General features: G+C 42.0%; 1 protein-coding gene across 4 annotated transcripts in view; it reads left to right on the plus strand.

The window, feature by feature from the left end:
- The first annotated feature begins 646 nt into the window (after positions 1-646).
- Positions 647-20,555, plus strand: part of KCNJ3 (potassium inwardly rectifying channel subfamily J member 3) — a 110,786-nt gene continuing 90,877 nt past the window's right edge. Inside the window, exons 1-4 of one of the 4 annotated variants that reach the window (XM_053407221.1) lie at positions 2,215-3,084; positions 3,436-4,128; positions 7,148-7,243; positions 10,297-10,390. In XM_053407221.1, the coding sequence (XP_053263196.1) occupies positions 3,448-4,128; positions 7,148-7,213 (747 nt within the window). In that variant the 5' untranslated portion in view covers positions 2,215-3,084; positions 3,436-3,447 and the 3' untranslated portion in view covers positions 7,214-7,243; positions 10,297-10,390. Of the gene's footprint in view, positions 741-2,214; positions 3,085-3,435; positions 4,129-7,147; positions 7,244-10,296; positions 10,514-20,555 lie in introns of those variants that run through there. The other 3 variants (XM_053407211.1, XM_053407201.1, XM_053407230.1) reach the window with 3 other exon arrangements.

A 20,555-nucleotide genomic window follows, 5' to 3' on the forward strand; every position in this document is an offset into this window, starting at 1 on the left:
CTTTATCATGACTTTCCATTTTTAATCTCAAAGAAATGTTATGCAAAACAGTGTGCTGGATGTTGCTTTTTGAAAGAGTACTGTACAGTAGCGATGGGATTTGTTGCTGGTGGTTGCACATGTACATTACTTATTTCTACGCTTCATTTGGTATATTCCACAAATACTCTTCCAAGAAATCTTCCGTTATTATCCCTTCTTACATATAAGTTGTGTCACATGTTTAACAATGGAATGCAGGGGTTTTAGATTGTATGTGGGCAGAAATATGAGAAATGTAATAAGCGCAAGGAATAGATGACAAAGACTGCACAACTTGAGTACACTTATTTGGGAGGAAATTCCCTTGAGTTTCCAGGTAAGCATGCGTAAATAACATTGCAACGAAAAAGACTCCCATTTGGCAGATATCAGAATCATGTAAAGAACCCTCAAAAAGCAGAAGAATTAATAACTGTATGAGATATAAAGAAATACATTTAGGTAAAATATGAAATGTGAACTGAGTTCAGTGACCAATAATTTGTTTTATAATATCATATATGAATATTTTGGCAATGGACTCATTGAATGATCAGAGATTGTTGAATGTGACCAATGGCTATTGTTTCATACCTATACTGTGTTGTATGTTTGTTTAAAACAGACATGTAACCCAAAGGCAAACTGAAGATAAAAAGGGAGAGGCAAAAGTCATCATCTGTTCACTTTTGGGACATTTGAACAGCTTGTGAATTAAGGTAAGTGGAATGAAACAAGCTGGCCTTCTCCTCCTGCTGTGGTATAGTGTTAATTTGAAGTGTAGGAGCTTTATCATGGCAGCCTCCCTAGTCACACCCCCAAGTCCATGGTCCTGCTCTCAAGGAGTGTCCAGGAAGGGAGAAAACAGTGTTGATCTATTCTCGCTCTCGCTCTCAACAGCATGTAATAGGATCAGTATGTCTACAGCAGGCATGGCCAAACTTGGCCCTCCAGCTGTTTTGGGACTACAACTCCCATCACCCCTAGCTAACAGGACCAGTGGTCAGGGATGATGGGAATTGTAGTCCCAAAACAGCTGGAAGGCCAAGTTTGGCCATGCCTCGTCTACAGCCTCATGCAAAGGAACTCCACCTGTTGAAACCCAACCTTTATTTAGAAAGGCAAACTATCTTGCAAAAAAAGTGTAACTATACAAAGTACTAGTGTGAAGTAGAATTCAGCCTCTGCTTGGTATTTTCCTCACATGAATCTGTACCAAACAAACTTGAAAGGCTCATTATTCCTTCATTCAGTTGCCAGAGCAAGGAAAGTCCATTCATTATCCTAGTGATGTTGTCACTCCTACTCTGGGGAGAAAAAACACACACGTAGTGACACCCTTGAGTCTCATGTGCTCTTCCTCCCCAGGATATCGCCACAGAAGTTTCCCTGTACTAAATAGTTTGTGTCCCACAGGGGGGAAAGGGTCTCATCCATGCTGGCCCCTATTTTCTACTCCAAATTCCCCTTTCTCTGCCTTTCTGGCTGCCGCTCTTACTCTGCCTTCTCTGTTTGGGCCCACAGCAGACTCTAGGGCTAGCATCACCCCTCCTCCATTTGTGCCTTGGTCCCACAGCATGATAATTATAACCCACATTACTATGTGCTTTGTGTCAGGAAAGTCTATGGAACCACTTATCCATGCCCTGGTGTGATGGAGCAGTGCTGCTGCTGCTGCAGTGCTTGAATTTTGCAGCATTTCTTTCTTTCTTTGATGAAATTAAGGAAGTGGTAGCTTCTGGTGCAATGTTTGCAACAGGCAGAGTGACCAAAAAATAATAATGGGGGGGGAGCAGCTACCCAGAAACTGGCAAGATCTCTCAATATTATTATTATTAGGCAGGATTGGACTTCCACCAGCGGCACCCCCTCAAATCCCTCCATTGGGTGACTCTGCTCTGCATTGGCGAGCGTCTAATCCTTTTCCACTTCAAGCTTCCCCTGTGCACACATTTCGATCTATGCTATTTTTCCCCCTGTAAGTGCCACTACTCCGCCGTACAAGCTGGCACACACCGGCCTCCTGGGCGACCGCCGCGGCTTCTCTCTCTCTCCCCGGGAGCGAGGTCTGCCCCGGGGGGCGAAGTGGGCGTGTGCGCGCGGGGCAGCGGAGACGGCGCCTCGGGGCCAAAGCCAGGTGGTGGGCGAGGCGAGGGTAGGGTAGGGAGGGGTGGCCTTTGGCACTCTCGACGCCGTCTCCTTCGGCCCCTCGGCGCCAAATGAGGGGTCGGAACGGTGCGGGCGGCGGGAAAAGAAGGCATGGGGCAGGCGGGGCTAAAGCAGAAGGTCTGCAGATGACCGCAGGCAGTAACTCACGCGCGCAGCCAGAGACGTCTTTTCCCACCGCCGCCGCGCCAACTCCCGCCTCCCACCTCCCACGAGCATGAGGAGGGGGAAGAAACCCACGCGAGTCGTTTCCTCCGCGCAGCCTGGAGGGCGGCTGAGCGAGAGAGCAACGTGGATTGATCCATTCGCTTAGTGCTGAGCGGGTGGAAGGGAGGGGAAAGGCGAAAAAGCAGCCTCGAGAGGGGAAGGACTCTCTCTCTCTCTGCGCCCCCCCTCTTTTTTAATGTTATTTTTACACGCAGCCCCTTCGGCGGCGAAGAAGCCGTAGGAATGGGTGGCAGCAGAGCCGCGGCTGCTGCGCCCCAGTTGGTGACAAGGCGCCGCTGAGGGACTCTTCTTCTCCTTCTCTTTCCCTCGGGGACGCACGCCATACGCGGCGCGCACCCACAGAGCAACTCCTCAGGCGCGACGAGGCAGCTCGCTCTCGGGGTGCTTTTTGTCGTCGTCGTCCCCCCCCCCCCCGCTTCTGAGGGAAGGAAGGACGGCAAGAGGAGGAGGAGGCTGGTGGGGAAGAAGAGGACCTGCCCAGCGATGCCTTTGTGCCCGCGAGAGGCGAGGAAAGGGCGCCAAAAAGCGGCCGCCCGCCTGGCGGACTGCGGCTAGTTTGCGCCGAATCCGCCGCCTCTCTTCTCGCCTCCCCCCCCCCACCCGCGCAACTTCCAGGAGCGGATTAGGAAGAGGAGGACGATGCCCGATTGAGCTGCCTGCTGCTGGAAGGTAAAAAGATAAGGTGATGGTGATACCCCTGCTCCTCCGGTACGTGGCGGGGTCCTGCTGGGTTTGAGTAGGGGAAGGAAGAGTTGATTTCTCCCCCCAAAAAGAGGGAGACGGCGTGGCTGGGGTGGGGAGGGGGAAGAAAGAAGGTGGTCCAAAAGAGCAAATGTGTTTGTGTGTGTTGGAAACAAGGGGAGGGAAACAAAAGTAAGAGCGGAGAGGAGAAGAGGAAGGTTGGAGAAGAGAATAGAGGGAAGGGTGCAGCAGTCCTACCAAGTCCTTCCACCTTCTTTCTTTCTCTCCTCCCTCCCCCCCCCCCAACCCTACAAACTGCGGATTGGCAACACTGGCCAGCCTGGGTGTATTATGTCTGCACTGCGAAGGAAATTTGGGGACGACTACCAGGTAGTGACCACCTCGTCCAGTGGCTCCGGCTTCCACCAGCAGCAGGCGCCGGCGCACAAGAAGAAGCGTCAGCGGTTTGTGGACAAGAACGGCCGGTGCAATGTTCAGCATGGCAACCTGGGCAGCGAGACGAGCCGCTACCTGTCGGACCTGTTCACCACCTTGGTGGACCTCAAGTGGCGCTGGAACCTCTTCATCTTCATCCTCACCTACACGGTGGCCTGGCTTTTCATGGCCTCCATGTGGTGGGTCATTGCCTACATGCGAGGTGACTTGAACAAAGCCCATGACGAGAAGTACACTCCTTGTGTGGCCAACGTCTACAACTTCCCCTCCGCCTTCCTCTTCTTCATAGAGACAGAGGCCACCATTGGTTATGGCTACCGATACATTACGGACAAATGTCCAGAGGGCATCATCCTTTTCCTGTTCCAGTCCATCCTGGGTTCCATTGTGGATGCGTTTCTCATTGGCTGCATGTTCATCAAGATGTCCCAACCTAAGAAAAGGGCAGAGACGCTGATGTTCAGCGAACATGCTGCCATCTCCATGAGAGATGGCAAGCTCACCCTCATGTTCAGGGTGGGCAACCTCCGCAACAGTCACATGGTCTCTGCACAGATCCGCTGCAAACTCCTCAAAGTAAGTTCAAGGCTCCCTTTCTTGTCATCTGTGCTAACCACACATGCATGTTCCTCTCTGTGTTTCACCTTTTTTCCAAGTTTGCACTCTACACATTTCTTCATTAAACAAGATTTCATTGAAGCATTCATGCCTCCCTTTTTGCCTTTTGCTCACCCCTTACAGTGTCTCCTTTGCCTCTATGCAGTCTTCTGTACTTTTCAGTTTGCTGGATCTGCTTTGCTTTTTCATAAGAACCTCAAGGTCTACCAACCAGAGCCAGGTGCTGAGACATATAGTTTAAAGGAAAGAACAGGGTGCCTCTGCGCATATCATTTTGAGCCTTGGAATTTGTTTTCAGTATCCAAGCTCCTAGTCATTTCAGACAGAAGCCCACTCCTCAATAGCTTTCTTCATTTAAGCTGCTTAATTTTGGTGGGGAAAGTCATTGTGTTGCTGCTGTTAAGCAATGAGAGTAAGAAACTTTTGCAATCAGATTTCAAATCTACTAGCAGCTCCCGATCAATCTACTTTCTGCCCACCCTATGGAGATCTCTCGGCACTTCCCTTCCTTGGTTTTCCAGCTCTAGTGCAGTTGCATTGTCATTTCTCATCAGTTCTCTTCCACGAATATCCCCTGCCTGTCTGTGGTTCCTTCCACCATGTAGTCCCTATAGCACTGTCTCTCATTCCCCTTTAAAAAAGCATGAATTCCTTCATATCTTTCCCAGTTCTCAGGGCATACCCCCTTTCCACAGGCAAATTCCAAAAAACTGGAATTAACAATAAACTCTCTGAGACATCCAGCCTTTAAATCAAGACTTTCTCCTACCCTCTTCTTTTTGTAGCATGTACTGTGTGAAACAGTCCACCAGCATGTTACCTTTTTAGAATCCTTTAAATTCATTAAACCACCTGTTCTTATAAGTAAAATGGAAAGATGGTTGCTCTCTGGAGCTTAATAGAACAATATGTTTTTCAGAGTTCAGTCCTTCAATTGAAAATATTGATCACCCCCACATCATAAAGGTCAACTGAGTTCAGTGGAGGTTTCACTTTAGGAGTATGAGTGACAGATAGTGATGTCATATATACCTTCGAAGGACTCATTTTTTCTACATCCAGAATATTGCTTTGCCTCTGTCGTAAGACTGATCAGATAAACAGAATCCACAATCTAGAGTCGCTCCAATAGCCTCAGGTCAAAATAATATTCTCCACCGGCCACATCTATGTACACAGTTAGCTTGCTTAAATGTATATCATGTGATCTGAATATTCTAAAGCACCGTATAGATGCATTATCATCACTGTGCTTGGGGGTCTGTGTACAGGAGTATAGCTACAGCCTTTTAAATACCCAGTTAAAATACTGTGTGTACTGTACATGGTTATATAATATCAAATAAGGGCAGTTCATGCCACCGAGGCTTTGTGAGATGCAATGCTGCCTATCTCCTAATTGTTGGGACTGCTCTATAAGCTCTCATGCTCCTCCCTTCCCTTTGTGCATGAGGGATAATAGTTCTTCCTTCCTTTCCATTTTGGAAAGGAGTTAACTACAGTTGGTGTTACACCTGTTGTGGCATTTTTACCATCCTGAATTAGTGCCAAACCTCATTTTGCAGTCGTGATTAGAGGCAGGTTTGCAAACTGTTTGGGCTAACTATGGCTAGAGTGAATACTGGTGGAGAAATGAATGCAAAGCTTAGTGTGAAGGAGATAAAAAATAGATTAATGATGAAGGACTATTGTGACAATAAAACAGAGAGCTCTTTGCTGAGAGGGACATGTTCTTCTCTGGTTTTGTAATTTTTGAAGGCTGCTATAACAAAAAAAAAATTTCCATTCTGCTAGGTTTTTTTTCAAACACTCTTTCAAGATTTTGTGGTAGAGGCTTAATGGGTCTTATTGCATTTTAAGTTTATGGAGATAACACTGACTTCACTGGGACTCTTATTGTGGGTACTAGTGTCACTCATGAATGGAGAAGAGAAATTGTGAAGAGAAAGTTCCATATAGGTTCAAGTAGGTTTTTAGCACTGTAGGCTAGATGGGACTTTTATTAATAGTAATTAAATCCAGACCCCTGAACATCAATACAACATCTTAAGAGTGAAGAAATTCAAAACATTAAGAAAGAGGTCAACAATAGTTAAACATTTGTGCGCTCAAGGACTCACTAGTTTGATGAAACTTTTAGTGACACGCCTAGTTCTTAATTGATTGAATAATGAAAAGTAAATTATAATAAATTTAGGAAATTGGACCATGACATAGCATACCCCAAGCTATTATTTATTAAAAGATGACGCAAAGCTACCCATAGCTGCATTAGGATAAAATTCATAACTGTGATAAAAAAATGCACGAAGAACTATTGCAGCTTTTCCTACCAAGACATACTTAAAAAAAACCAATCTGGAAATTTCCACTAATAAGCATTGTAGTCATAACTTTCCAGCTTCCATGTAGAGAAGTAGCTTTTTATCAGTAATGTAAATCAGTAAACTAAATTGCAGGTTCAGTATCCTCATTAGTATTTGTCTAGAGGGCACCGACATATACCACAGAATGGACTTTCATTATTAGGCTGTAATAACCAATTATGAAGTACAGATGATGGAATTTAGCACAACCCTGAATTTAAATTAATTATTTCCCCAAGTTCTGATTTGCGTCGCACAGCAATTACCATGCTGATTGATACATTATGAAGTTGCTCCTTTCTATAACATTGAGATGTCTCTGCATATGATTTACTAGACAGCTGAAGCAGCTTTTTAGAGTTAGACAGTCGCTCAGAAAATGCGATCAACTTTATAGGAGGGAATCATACTTCGCAGTGTAGTGTACATACATAGCTGTGTAGTGTATGCTTGTCCAGTGAGTAGATTTGTTTCAGAATATCTTTAAGAATATAGTCATTTTAACTCTTCTGCTATCATGTGTGGGTGGGGGGAAAAGGGATTTAGACCAAAAGCATCAAGAATTTAATGTTGTATTTTAAATGTGTACAATATCTATCTATCTTTCGTAGTATATGCTGTGCCCGTTAACACAGAACGATAGTTGCACAGATGTCATGCTTCTGTGTGAAAGCTGAATTGCTGAACAGCCCCAAGAAAAGAAAATGGTAAATTGTGGATGACATACTTCAGGGTGGAGTAAAGAATTTGCTTAAGAAGCATCACAGCAAATTCAATAAAGTGAAATCTAGATCCAGTGTCAAAGTGGCAGATACCTTTCCCCCCATCTCTTGACTACAGAGAGCAAAGTGATATATGTTTGTTGAAAATAATTGGATGTTGAACAAATTAGGATTTGAAGGACATCATATTTGGAAAAGTTAGCATAGAATATACATCTATTTTACAAGTATGAGATCTCAAAGGAACCCAGTCAATCATCTTAATGTTCAGTTCATACTCTCTCTCTCTTTTTTAATAAAGAAAACACTGTCATGTTGGTGAAGCAAGGTTCAGAAAACATGAATCACAGTGAATGGCACCTTAATTTGGGTGGTATAGTTTGTGAAGCTAGGTATTAACAGTAGATGAAGAGAGAGATTCACCCTAAAGGGCCTGAGTTAGAAAGTAAATTGTATCATAGCTGTCAACTTTTCCTTTTTCTTGCGAGGAATCCTATTCGGAATAAGAGAATGTCCCTTAAAAAAAGGAAAACGTTGACAGCTATGAATTGCATATAGGGAGATGAAGCATTGCAGTGGAGTTATTTCTTTTTTATTCTAAAACATATTTATGTGTTCTAAAATTTATACCCAATCAGCAATTCAGGAATGGCTTTAATTGGTGGGTTCTCTTATTCACACCCTTGTGAAATAAATAGGGCCAGGCAAGGATACTGCAATGTTCACACGCTGTTGTCTTTCAATTTGGTGGAGTTTCCCTTGAAGTTAAGGAAACAATGTGGAAAGAAAGAAATTAAGTCCCCCTCCCCTATTTAATGAAAATAGTTGGGTTGTATCCAAATATGTCATATTCAGAGTATGACAGAGCAGTCCTAAGTTCCCCATTTCTGCTTCCTCATGGATAGGTTGCTGGGAGCAGGTGGATTGGGGCAGATCCCTGTGCCAGCTCTAGTCTGGCATAATGATCAGGCCCACATTGGCTGTGAGAGCCATTCAGGATCCAGTGGTAGGGATTTCTGCGCTCCATCTAAACCCTTTTGCAGCCTGGCATATGGATGGTGGTGGTTCAATTGTAGCCTTTTCCATGCACCATTGATTTTAGTGGAACAACTCTGAGTTTGACTTAGCCCAATACAACCCATGTATTTGATCAGCTGATATGAACTGCAAGCAACTCCTCATTTACATGGAGGTTCCACGGTACTGTACACATAACTGGGACGTGCTAAAGCCCACCCTTTTCTGCCCCTGCCTTGCAGTTTCGAAAATGGTGCATGCGCCAGTGGTCATGCGTGTTTCAATCACACATGGGGAGTTGCCTGTAGTTTTAGAGCTACATTATTTCAAGCATAGCAGTATGTTTGGCCAAAAGCATGGGTCAGCAAACTTTTTCAGCAGGGGGCCGGTCTACTGTCCCTCAGACCTTGTGGGGGGCCAGACTATATTTTGAAGAAAAAAAATGAACGAATTCCTATGCCCCACAAATAACCCAGAGATGCATTTTAAATAAAAGCACACATTCTGCTCATGTAAAAACACGCTGATTCCCAGACCGTCCACAGGCCACATTTAGAAGGCGATTGGGCTGTATCCGGCACCTGGGCCTTAGTTTGCCTACCCATGGCCAAAAGCATCTGCCTAATTAACAGTGTCTGCTTATACTGCTGCATGTTAAGTGTAGTTGTACGTCCAAGAAAGGGTAGCAAATGTTTCTGAATACAGTTGCTGCCCGATAGCACTAGATGCCGGAAGAAATAGAAGCAATATTGGAATGAATGGAAACACCAAGGATAGAAAGTGTGGCATGTGGTGGATAGAGTATTTCCTCAGGGTTCAACTTCTCACTGTATCATAGTCACTGAATTTCAACAACTTTCAGCTTAATTTATTCACAACATTATAGTGAGAATAACATGGTGTAGCATCATGTAAAGCATGCCGTGTCCCTTGGAAAAAAAAAAGACAAATTAATATAATAATTGTATATAAATAGAACTGAAAGAAAACGGACAACAAGTTCTTAGTCTGAATAACTTCAGAGATTGGTCAAGGGTCATAAGAAGTCCTTCAGCACACACCCTCAAATAATGATACTAAAAATAAACAAAGGTAGATGCATCCAGCTATACCCATTCTAGACTGTTTCCCTTACCAAACTAATGTTCATCTTCCAAGTCTCTCTTGTGGTCTTCTGGTTCTTTCCTGCCCAACCGTACTAACCCCTTTTTAGGGTTTCAGGCCTTTCTCTCTCTTGCAGCTCTTCAATTTTCTGATTCCAGGACTAATTTTCCCTATTTCCTTATCTTCTAGTTTGACAGTATTTTTATTTTTCCTGCCAACATTTTAGGGATGTTGCCAATCAGAAAGGAAATAGTTTCTATTTCCCATTAACTGCAAGGTTCCTAGGTTGTGAAGCCTTGACCCTTCTTTGCAAAGCATCCACCAGGAAACTTTTGACCTTCCTGTGCTCTACTTCCCCTCTGAACTTTTAACTCTCCTGTGGTAGAGAGCACCTGAAGCAAGAAGGAACCATTTCATAGCAACCAAATAGAACACGAAATGGTGGAACAGTTTCATTCAGTCACACACTGACACAAATGTTCAAGATCCAGAACCATTCAAGGAATCCTCCCCAATAATGCAGATACTGGGCTGCTTCATACAGAAATGCAGGAAAAAAATGCTATTGACTCTTGTCCTACAGTGACACAACTAAAAAGGATGTACACACTTTTCTTTCGCTTGTTTTAGCAACCACATTATGACACCCAACAATTCTCCAAAGCTCATGAGCTGCTGAACGTTTAATTATAGTAAGATGTATTTATAAATAATTCATGCATGTTCTGTAATGTTTGGCTCCTTCCCTCCTCCCTTTAAAAACAGCATTTCTGCATGATCTTTTTGTTTGGATTTTCTCTCGGATGATTGATAGCGGGAATTGTTGGCAAGGATGTGACTTGCTGTCACTCTCTTTAAACTCACTGTATTAGCTTGTGATTTCTCTCTCTCTCTTTCTTTCTTCATGTTTTATATAGTCTCGGCAAACGCCTGAGGGTGAATTTCTCCCCCTCGATCAACTTGAACTGGATGTAGGTTTTAGCACAGGGGCAGACCAACTTTTTCTTGTTTCGCCACTTACAATCTGCCATGTGATAGATTCCAAAAGCCCCTTCTATGACCTTTCTCAACGAAGCATGCAGACGGAACAATTTGAGATTGTTGTCATCCTAGAGGGCATCGTGGAAACAACTGGTGAGTACAGTGATCTCAAAGTCGCTCAAACCACATGTTTGTGTTTAGTTTCAAATATTATTCCTCCCTACCTTGGGACTAAAGACAAATAAAACAAAAAGTTATTTCTTAATGTTGATATTGCATTAACACACAGTAGGTTGTACATGAGTAACTGAGTTGACGCTTGGGATTTGCTTTGCCTGCCTCCCCAAATCCTAGACATAGTATGATAATAGGTTCCTGATAGAGCTTGTCCTGGGCAGGTGAGGGGAATTCATAGGAATTCTAATTCCAGTATTTTCGTGTGCAGTCCTCCATATTCCAGAAACACTCCTATGGAGACTTCGGATCAGAATACAGATTACAAAACCACAAATATAGATCAGAGCTGAATTGTAGTTGTGCAGAGGTTGTAGAATCAAGCCCCACCTCTTTATTAATTAGGGATTTTGTTGCTGCTACAAGTGAGGAGTCCCAGGTTGTGGTCCTCTGAGTGTTTAAAATGTTGTATTGTATTTTAAATCTGTTTTTAGAAACTTGTGTTCAGATGGTTTTATTGTACTGTAACCTGCTCTGGTGTCATATGATGAAAGGTGGACTAGGCTTTTTCTTGCAAGTAATTAATTAACCTCACTTTGTGAAATTTGGCTGGAGGATGTAAGGAATAATAATCTTTTGCATTCACTGTAGCAGATATGGATTAATTTTGGGTACGCGTACAACCTTCAAATTATCTGCAGTGGTTAGCTCTGGATTTCCTTACACCAACCTTGCATAGAGCAAAGGAGTGGGTTCCAGTGCTAGACAAAGTTTATGCAAAGCATATTACTACAGATACATGCTTATTCCTCCAAGCTATATCCTGCTCTGATCAAGGGGAGCAGTTTAGAGCCTGTTAGTGCTTCTTACCCTCTGGTTGGTCTATTCCCACTTGCTTCCTAGTGTGTCAAATATGTTTATGCTAGTACAGGAAATGAGCTCCTCCAGTTATTCTGTGTGTTTTGTTTCAGTCGAAATCCAGAGCTGTGAGGGCCACACCAGTTCCGCTTACTTTGGTGGGTTAGGATGTTGCTTGTTTTGTATCCCTGTTCACCTTTTGATAGTAGGATAAAACAATTGTAGTGGAAATGAAAGGTGAAACAGCTGGAGCTCAGAAAACTTATTGGTATGGTTATTAGCAATTGTAGCTGGAGAATTGAAGTTGAGTGTAGAATCAAAGGCAGCTAATAATAAATCTAATGGAGAAAGGGATGGTACTGTAAGTTGACAGAGATGAAAACAGAAACTGATTTCATTCAGAAGATGTATACATCGGGTTTCTGTGCTACAGATTGATTTTATTGAATATGTTTCAGATAAGAGAAATGGCAAGTGATATATAGGTAAGGAAGCTAAATTCAAATTACAATGCAGGTTCATTCAGTGTACATTCATTAAACCAAGAAGGTTCGGAAAGTTAATTTTAGCAGTAAATATAGTAGGCATTCTGATACCTTGATGAACTGCTTGCCCCAGAATAGTCGTGAGCTTTGCCATTTCCTTCCTTTGAGCGTGGAGACCAGGCATCCTTTAAATGTCTTGACAATCATAGCGTTTAACAGTTGCAGTTGTCACCAAGGAAATCCTGATTTATAGTCATGAATATTGTTGGGCAGTTCCAAGGTGGAAGTGGCTGTCACTCCATTGAGCCACATCTCAGAGTGGACCTGGTATGGATATGAAAACATCGTAAAACAGTGTCTGTAAGCCTATACAGGTACACACTTTCCTGGTAATAAACCCCTATGAAATGTGGGCTTTTTCTGATTGTACACATATAGGATTTCACTCTTTAGTTTGCGTAGCAAAGCAACCTAAACCAGATTGTAAAAAACAAGTTAGTAGAAGACAATGTTGGAGAAGAGTAGTAAATTTCAGTCTCCCAGTAGTTCTGTTTTCTAGGAAATGCTGTAAGTAGCAGAAATGAGTCAGTTTGAATAGTTTATTCACATTTGTACATATGACTTAAAATTGTAAGTCAGTTTGAAGTGCATCACAGTCCTAACATTAATTAAAGTAAAGGGACCCCTGACCATTAGGTCCAGTCGTGACTGACTCTGGGGTTGCAGCGCTCATCTCGCTTTATTGGCCAAGGGAGCCGGCGTACAGCTTCCGGGTCATGTGGCCAGCATGACTAAGCTGCTTCTGGCGAACCAGAGCAGTGCATATATTAAATAATTCTGATTTTTAGGTTCTAAAAGGCTTTGTAACAAATGCATCATTGGGTGGCTGTTTCCAAAATAGGGGTTATGGAGAGTTGATAATTAATTTAAAACTTAAGGAATCTGTATTTAAGCAACCTTTAAATCAGCCATGAGAATCCTAGCCTATGAGGCTGTTTTCCCCAAACCATGACCACCTGATTTCATATGTGACCTCAGGCAGCTAAGGACATGATTGGGATCAGCTGCACTAAATGGCTGCTTGTTAGGGAATGACCAGTGGTCTGAGATTATGGGACTCCTATTCCAGCAACATTTAGAAGGCCAGGGGTTGTCCACCACTGTATTAAAAGGTATGAAGCAGTTTTCATTATTTCAGATTTGTGATTCTAGTGTTGTTTTGTTTTATTGAGTTTTATAAACAAGAATAATGTTATACAAATAAGTAAACCAAGTTTTCTTATGTCATTTGTATATCACAAAGTTAGTGTAATAAATGTGGAAAAATATCTACAACATATGTTTCATTATTAGTGGTCAATGTATAAGTTCTTAGTTCATGAATTGGTTTAAATGATTAGGAAGAAGAAAAAAGAAAAGGGGGGAAGAGGGGGAGGGGGAATGGTGAGTGGAGTGGGGTGGGGTGGTTATGCTTCTATTATTCTACTTGGGGTGGGGGTAGTGTCAGCATAACTTGTATGGCTTCTCTTGCTATTCACTTGTTGTGTTTCCTTGGTGGTGAGAGAGGTTGTCGGTGGCTTAGGGTGTGGTTGGTTGGCTGTAGGGAGAATTGTTTTTGTGTGTGAGCAGGGTATGAGTGTGTATTTTTGAATCAGGTTAGCCAGATTGATTCGTATTCTAGTTTTGATGTGCTATGTGTATTTCAGTAGCATGTCTACTCAGTAGTAAGTCAATGGGGCTTACTCCAAGGTTTAGGTTGTAGCCTAACGAAGCGTAAGTCACCATGGCAGTGTGGTGTAGTGGTTAGACTGTTGGACTTGGATCTGGGAGTCTCAGGTTCAGAAACCCACTCAGCCATGAAATTCACTGAGTAAAGGTAAAGGGTAAAGGACAGTGTTCGAAACTCCCATTGTTCTAGGCACATTTTGCGACAGGGAATTTCATTAGCGCAAGCAGTTTCTGAGCTCTCAGCGCAGTACTAAGATTTCAGATTAAAACTGCAGAGTGGAAGGACAGAAGCGCCTTTTTCTGCCTCCCCACTTCCAGCTACTCTCTGAAGACTGGAGAAGAGACCCTCTTAAGAATATTAGGGGGGTGAGCAGGGGAAGGACTAAAGCATGTGAAAAATGAACATAATATTTTAGGTGCAGTCTATTCATTTTCAACTTTGTATTCGTCTTATAAAAAAAGTGTGCCATTGTTGCACCCATAACCTAGGTTTAAGGTGCCATTTTGCTCCTTGCTTTCATATCTCAGCTTCTAAGATTGGTAAAGGACCCTTGGACAGTTAAGTCCAGTCAGATCCGACTATGGGATTGCGGCATTTGTCTCCGCTTTGAGGCTGAGGGAGCTGGCGTTTGTCAGCAGACAGTTTTTCCGGGCCATGTGGCCAGTATGACTAAACCACTTCTGGTGCAATGGAACACCGTGATGGAAATCAGAGTGCATGGAAATGCTGTTTACCTTCCTGCCACGGTGGTACCTATTTATCTACTCGCTCTGGCGTGCTTTCAAACTGCTAGGTTGGCAGAAGCTGGGACAGAGCAACGGGAGCTCACCCTGTTACGCAGATTTGAAATGCCAACCTTATGATCGGCAAGCCCAAGAGGCTCTGTGGGTTAGACCACAGTTAATTTTGGGTGAGTCACAGTCTCTAAGCTTGACATACCTCTCAGGATTGTTAATAAGGATAAACTAGAGATGGGACAGAGGGAAACTATGTATGCAACCTTGAGATCCTTGGTGGGAAAGTGAAATATTGATGTAATATAGATGTGTTCTTACATTGACCAGGTCAGTGCCTTTAAACCCTGATCCAGATATTTGGGGTTTCAATTACACCTCCTGAGCACTTTTTGTTGCAGAATTTATACAGAGGTAGATGTACAGTGTAGTCATTGTAGGACATTGTCACCTGCATAGTAGTAAACAATTCTTCCAAATTTCAGGCACTTAACATTTACAGTTATCTTACAGCCTTGGCAGAGCCCTATCCCAAGAAAGCAAACTAATTTTTACATGTAGGGTGGTTTTTTTGCACCCATTTGTCTGGTGCTAAAATTAAGAGCTAGGCCTGAACCATGTGATGAACAATGGATTATCACACAAAGGTATTTGGAGCAAAGTGTGTAGGACTTCCATAGCCCTTTATGTCACATCCTAAATTTGCAAATTAATCCTAAAATAGTCTTATACTTATTTATTATGTCAGTATTGGGAATATAGCATTGAGTTCAAAGCACTACTGCCTCAATACCGCAGACTTCCTGAAACATACAAAAAATAATAATTCAGTGCAGTTACTGGTTAGCATTATTGGTTATTTAGATGATACTAAAGCATAGTGCCTTAAAGCAAAATGTAAAATGCATGGAACAATGATCTACAAAGTAGCTCTTAAGGTTTTTGGGAATGGGATAATTTTCTTTCTAATTCATTCCTAAAATATCGCTGGATTATAATTCAGAAGTCTTTTAAAACCTTAGCCAGTTTATGTTACATTTCAATTGTTTGCCCTGAGCATGGGATTATTCAATGAATAAAAGAAATTTTCAAATAAAGTCACAAACATTTTTACTAGCCACTTATTCAATGCATGCAACACTGATAATTGAAAAGGGGGGATAGAAAGAGAAGCAACTGCTGCAAAAAAATAAAAATAAAATCTCTGCTTCATCACTGGTCACCTGGAGGCAATTCTTAATCACCAGAGGTAAAGATTTAAGTTGCTGGGTTGCAACTATAATAATAATACACAGTAACTGAGAAAAATCTTACCCCAGATCCAATCCACATTTGTTGTCATGCATTGTCTGCTTCTCATTCTGTTTGTCCACCCTTCCCTTCATGTTCCTGTACTGAATGTACAATTAGCATACAGGTCGTGATAAAACGTTATGGCAAAAATGATAAAACATTAATAGCTGAAACCTAGGGCTCTGGCAGGTCTCCCAGCAGCCATAGGATTTTGGGGACAGAGGGGCCGGAATCCATGGGCACAGCAGAAGGTCAGTACTGTATATAGAAACTGCCTTATTGCAGCTGTAAAAACCCTCAACAACTGTTGGTGCTTCAATGGAAGAGGGGTCGAAAAGGCAGCATTCTGGGGTGTGTCATGGGATCTTCTGGGTCCAAAGGCACCCTGATTCCCTGACACATCCTTAGAATACATCTTGGGACTATTGGGAGGGAAAATAAGAAAACTGGTGACAAGCTGCACCCTCTCAATTAGCTTCTTTTCTACCAGCAACCAGTGCCAGATTTACGTATAAGCTAAACAAGCTATAGCTGAGGGCCCCACTCTCTTGGGGCTCCCAAAAATTTTTTAAAGGAAAAACAACACCTGGATGTACATTTCCAAAATATAAGATAAAAAACAAATAAAATAAAATCTACATACAGCAGCAATGTTTTGTGTTGTGTAGGCTCCTATCTGTTATGGGCAAATGGCTTTAGATACCTATTAGGCCCACGAATTACCATATAGCATATATTCAACACAAAATACAGCGACAATTTGTTGTTGCTAAAGGACAGCTGGACATATAAAGGGCCCCATTACCTTCAGTAGCTTAGGGCCTCATCAAACCTAAATCTGGCCCTGCCAGCGACCCAGCTCAGTAGGATTGCTTTGTAAGGTAGTCATGATGCAATGTTATTTTAAGTACAGTGCTGTGAAGTTGCCCTCTGTTTATATAAAATTGACTTGCGCATAGAGTCAGCCTCAGGAGCGATTGATCAATACAGAGGTAATAAAAGTGCCACATCCAAGAGTTGTGTTTTTCTTCCTTTCATTTGCGAAGAGCTCCCCAAAGGTACCACTTGATCCATGCTGCCCCTTCCTGGTTCTCATTAAGATCTTAATCCTGAGCATTCACTAGGGCTAATGTGTCAAAATAAACAGAAGAGGTCTTCATGCTTACCATTTCTAAAGCTTATTGAATTTAAATGGAAATCCAATACCTGCCTGCTTGTACTAAGCTTTTAGGATAAAATTTGCTTGGGTAAGCTACTTGCAAAATTGTATAATGAGCATGAGGCTTAAATATTCCGTTTTCCCCACTTCAGAAGTACACACACACAGATTCTTTTATGATCAAGTCAACAGGCAAGGCTTCTCTTGTTAAACACTCCCTGTTTTTCCCAAGACATCGGAGCATTGCAGAGAAAAACAAAATCCCTAAAATAGAAATTGTGTGTGGTGATCAGGAGTGAGAACTAAGAGCTTTGGGTGGCATCCTAGCTCTGATTCCCCCCCCCCTATTCACTCTCTAAGCTCACTTCTACCATGTTTCGTTTGTATATATCTTTAGTAGGATGTGCATGTCTATACTATCTTGAATGTGTTGCAAATGTGTACAGTTCCAATAAACACCTATTGCATATGCAGCTTAGATGCAAAAAGCTCAGTTCAGGGACAGTCCTGGCTTTCTGCCACAAGTATCTTTGTGTTGTATGGATTTCCCTAACCATGGATAGTGAAAGCCAGCTTTCCCTCAAACATGGTTTCTATCTCTGCTTGTGAGGGAGACACAGTTTGCACTAATCATGGTTTTTGTCAGAATACATATACTGAGAAACTATGATTTAATGAGGGGAAGGAAGAGGGAAAAGTTCTCCAGAAAAGGATAGGTGGGCAGGGGGAAAGATAGTTCGTGGTTTGCAAACTATGATTTGCAGAGAGCCATGTGCACAGGCCAAAGTGTTTACTTTTGTTCATTAATTCTGGTGATTCCTTAGTACTAGGAAAACTTTTTATTGTAGGCAAAAGAATGTTCTGTTTCTATGACCCTTTTCCCCATTGTGCTTTCTGGAAAGGCAAATATATTGTCATTAATATAGCATGTTGTTGATGGTGATATTTAGTCCGGTAAAAAAAAAAAGTTGTTTAAAACTCTTGAAAACACAGAAGTTGTCTCTTTTAAATCTGTTTTCTTAATTTTATGAGTTTTTCAGCTGTTCTGAAAACATTGTTAATATATATGCTAATATTTCACAGAAGTTTATATCTACAAAGGGCACTAAAAATACAAAGTAGCAGTATTTTGGGCTTATTTAAAGAAAGCTGCAAGTAAGTTTCATGTTGTGTTGTAAATTTCCTCAGCTGCCTCAGAAGGGATTCATGTAAGTACTTTGTGCTTATTTTATTAATTCTTTACATGGAGAGGAGTATGCAGATGTTATTCATCTATTATTGGTATGCTTTTAAATTTGCAATACCTATCCTAAAACAAAAAGCAATAAGTTTCATGAAAGCATTTTAAATAACAACAATCTTGTTGCCTAAGCTTTGAAGCAGAGGCAAAAAAATAAAATAATCCTCAGCGTTTTAAAAATAATACATTTAATCTGGGTGCGACAAAATGATCAAACGCTATTATAGGCAGAAATGATACGTTGGAAGCCCTTTGCCTGCTTATCTGTTGTTGGTAGCCTAATAAAACTGCAGCGTTACCCTGCAACACAGTGATAAGCTACAGAACGTATTACATGTTCCTAGCTAATGAGAATTTGAAATATAGAGAAACCTCAAGGGAAACTGGTTCATGGATTCATTCTTAATGCTCTCTGAAAGTGTTCTTAATGTTATTTCAAGAACACCTTTAGCCTTGTTTTCTGCAAACAGAACTTAGACTGTACTTGTCACGTCGGAAAAAGAATAGTTCATCACAGATCTGTATTAAAATGGTTTCACCAGGGTGAGTGGGAGAGACTGAGAGTGCCATAGGCAATATACTGGCAGGCCTGGTAGCTTGCCTCTGCATTTGCCATGTCACATTTGTGTGTTCAAGGACAGTTACCAGGTTCTGCTGGAAAGGTCAAGGAGTGAGCAGGGATTGGCATATTTCATGCCGGGGGCACTAGGGGCGATGAAAACCTCCAGAAAAAGACTGTGGCATGTCCTGGCCCCATAAGACTCCTGCTTTTATAGTTCACCAACTTCCAAGACCGTTGAATTGCTGATATCATTAAACTTTTTTTTTTTAAAAAAAATAATCACCTGCACCTGTCCTTGTTTGCTAAATAAGTACTTGCTCAAACTGAAAAGCCTTACTATGCATTTGATAGAGGATGATCATGTCTTTTTTTATTTTTTACCACAACTCAATCAGTTAAACAGAATAGACACTAACTCGTAGGGAATAAACAATGAAATAAAGGTGTTATGACGATTACTCATCCAAAAGACCCACATCCTCTTTTCCATTAGAATACGTTGGCTCAAAATAGTACAGAAGCTCCAGATTTTCAATGGTTGGGTAGCCTTCAAAGCTCCAACAAGGGGCCCATTTTCACTCTTCGCTCTTGAGGACAAGGCTCTATGCTTTTGCTGGTACACAGAGCACAGAATGGGTGGGAAAGACACTGTAGAGTTGCTGGTACAGACAACTGTTAGGCTTTCTAATTCCTGGCTTTCTGTTCCATTAGGCTTCAAGATCAAGGGTACCGTCTCCCTCCCTTTCTCACTTTACTTTCACTGTGGGCACCGTGGAAAAGATGCCATATACATTGTGTCTCTGGAGCTTTTTTCGGGGTGGGGGGATAGATAGGGATCCTATTTATTCTTTTAGATCAAGTGTGTAAGCTGTATGTTTGCAGCCTCTGTTCATTATAATTACGCTCTCTGAAGCAGCATCCGTATACTCTGTCACTATTTTTTTAATTGATATAATTTTAATTTAATGTTTAATAAACCAATCTTTCTTTATTCCTCTTGTGTGATAGCTTCCTTTTTAACCAGGCCTTTGGTTGATCCGATTTACATCCTATGCCCTTTAGAAATGTGGGGGTGGTTGTTTTTGTTTTTATTAGGCATTTTTTGTTTTTATATCTTGATTTTATTCTGTGAACAGCCCTGAGACTTCTGGGTATATGGTGGTATATAAATTTAATTAATAATAATAATAATAAAGGTAAAGGTACCCCTGACTGTAAGGTCCAGTCGCAGACGACTCTGGGGTTGCAGCGCTCATCTCGCTCTATAGGCAGAGGGAGCAGGCATTTGTCCGCAGACAGCTTCTGGGTCATGTGGCCAGCATGACTAAGCAGCTTCTGGCAAACCAGAGCAGCGCATGGAAATGCCATTTACCTTCCCGCTGGAGCGGTACCTATTTATCTACTTGCCCTTGATGTGCTTTCTAACTGCTAGGTTGGCAAGAGCTGGGACCAAACAATGAGAGCTCACCCCATCCGTCGCAGGGATTCAAACTGCCAACCTGCTGATCAGCAAGCCCTAAGCTCTGTGGTTTAGACCACAGCGCCACCCATATGCCAATAATAATAATAGGGCATAAGCGTAGGAGTAAATACATATTCACAATGGATGCATATTATAACTTCAGCAAAAACCTCTTGGGAGTGTACGCAGGAATACATGTGAGGGCTGAACCATTCATGTGAATCCCAATGTGCATTTTGTAACACTTACAACCTTTTCCTTCCACCAGGAACACATTGTATGGGTTATTCTCGAATATTCTCTAGTCCCTCTTGTATTTCCAGAATATTCTCCGCATCTCTTAATGGTGTCACAGCCTGCTTTAGCATACCTGCTGACAACCTGAGAGAGGGCATTCTCTCTCTTTTTTTTAAGAATAATTTTTTATTAACCGACCAATCACATCAAATCAAACCAAATTACATAAATTCCAAATTACACAGCCGAATTTTAAATTTTT

The sequence above is a fragment of the Podarcis raffonei genome, chromosome 1 (assembly GCF_027172205.1).
Source record: "Podarcis raffonei isolate rPodRaf1 chromosome 1, rPodRaf1.pri, whole genome shotgun sequence".
NCBI classification, from domain to species: Eukaryota; Metazoa; Chordata; class Lepidosauria; order Squamata; family Lacertidae; genus Podarcis; species Podarcis raffonei.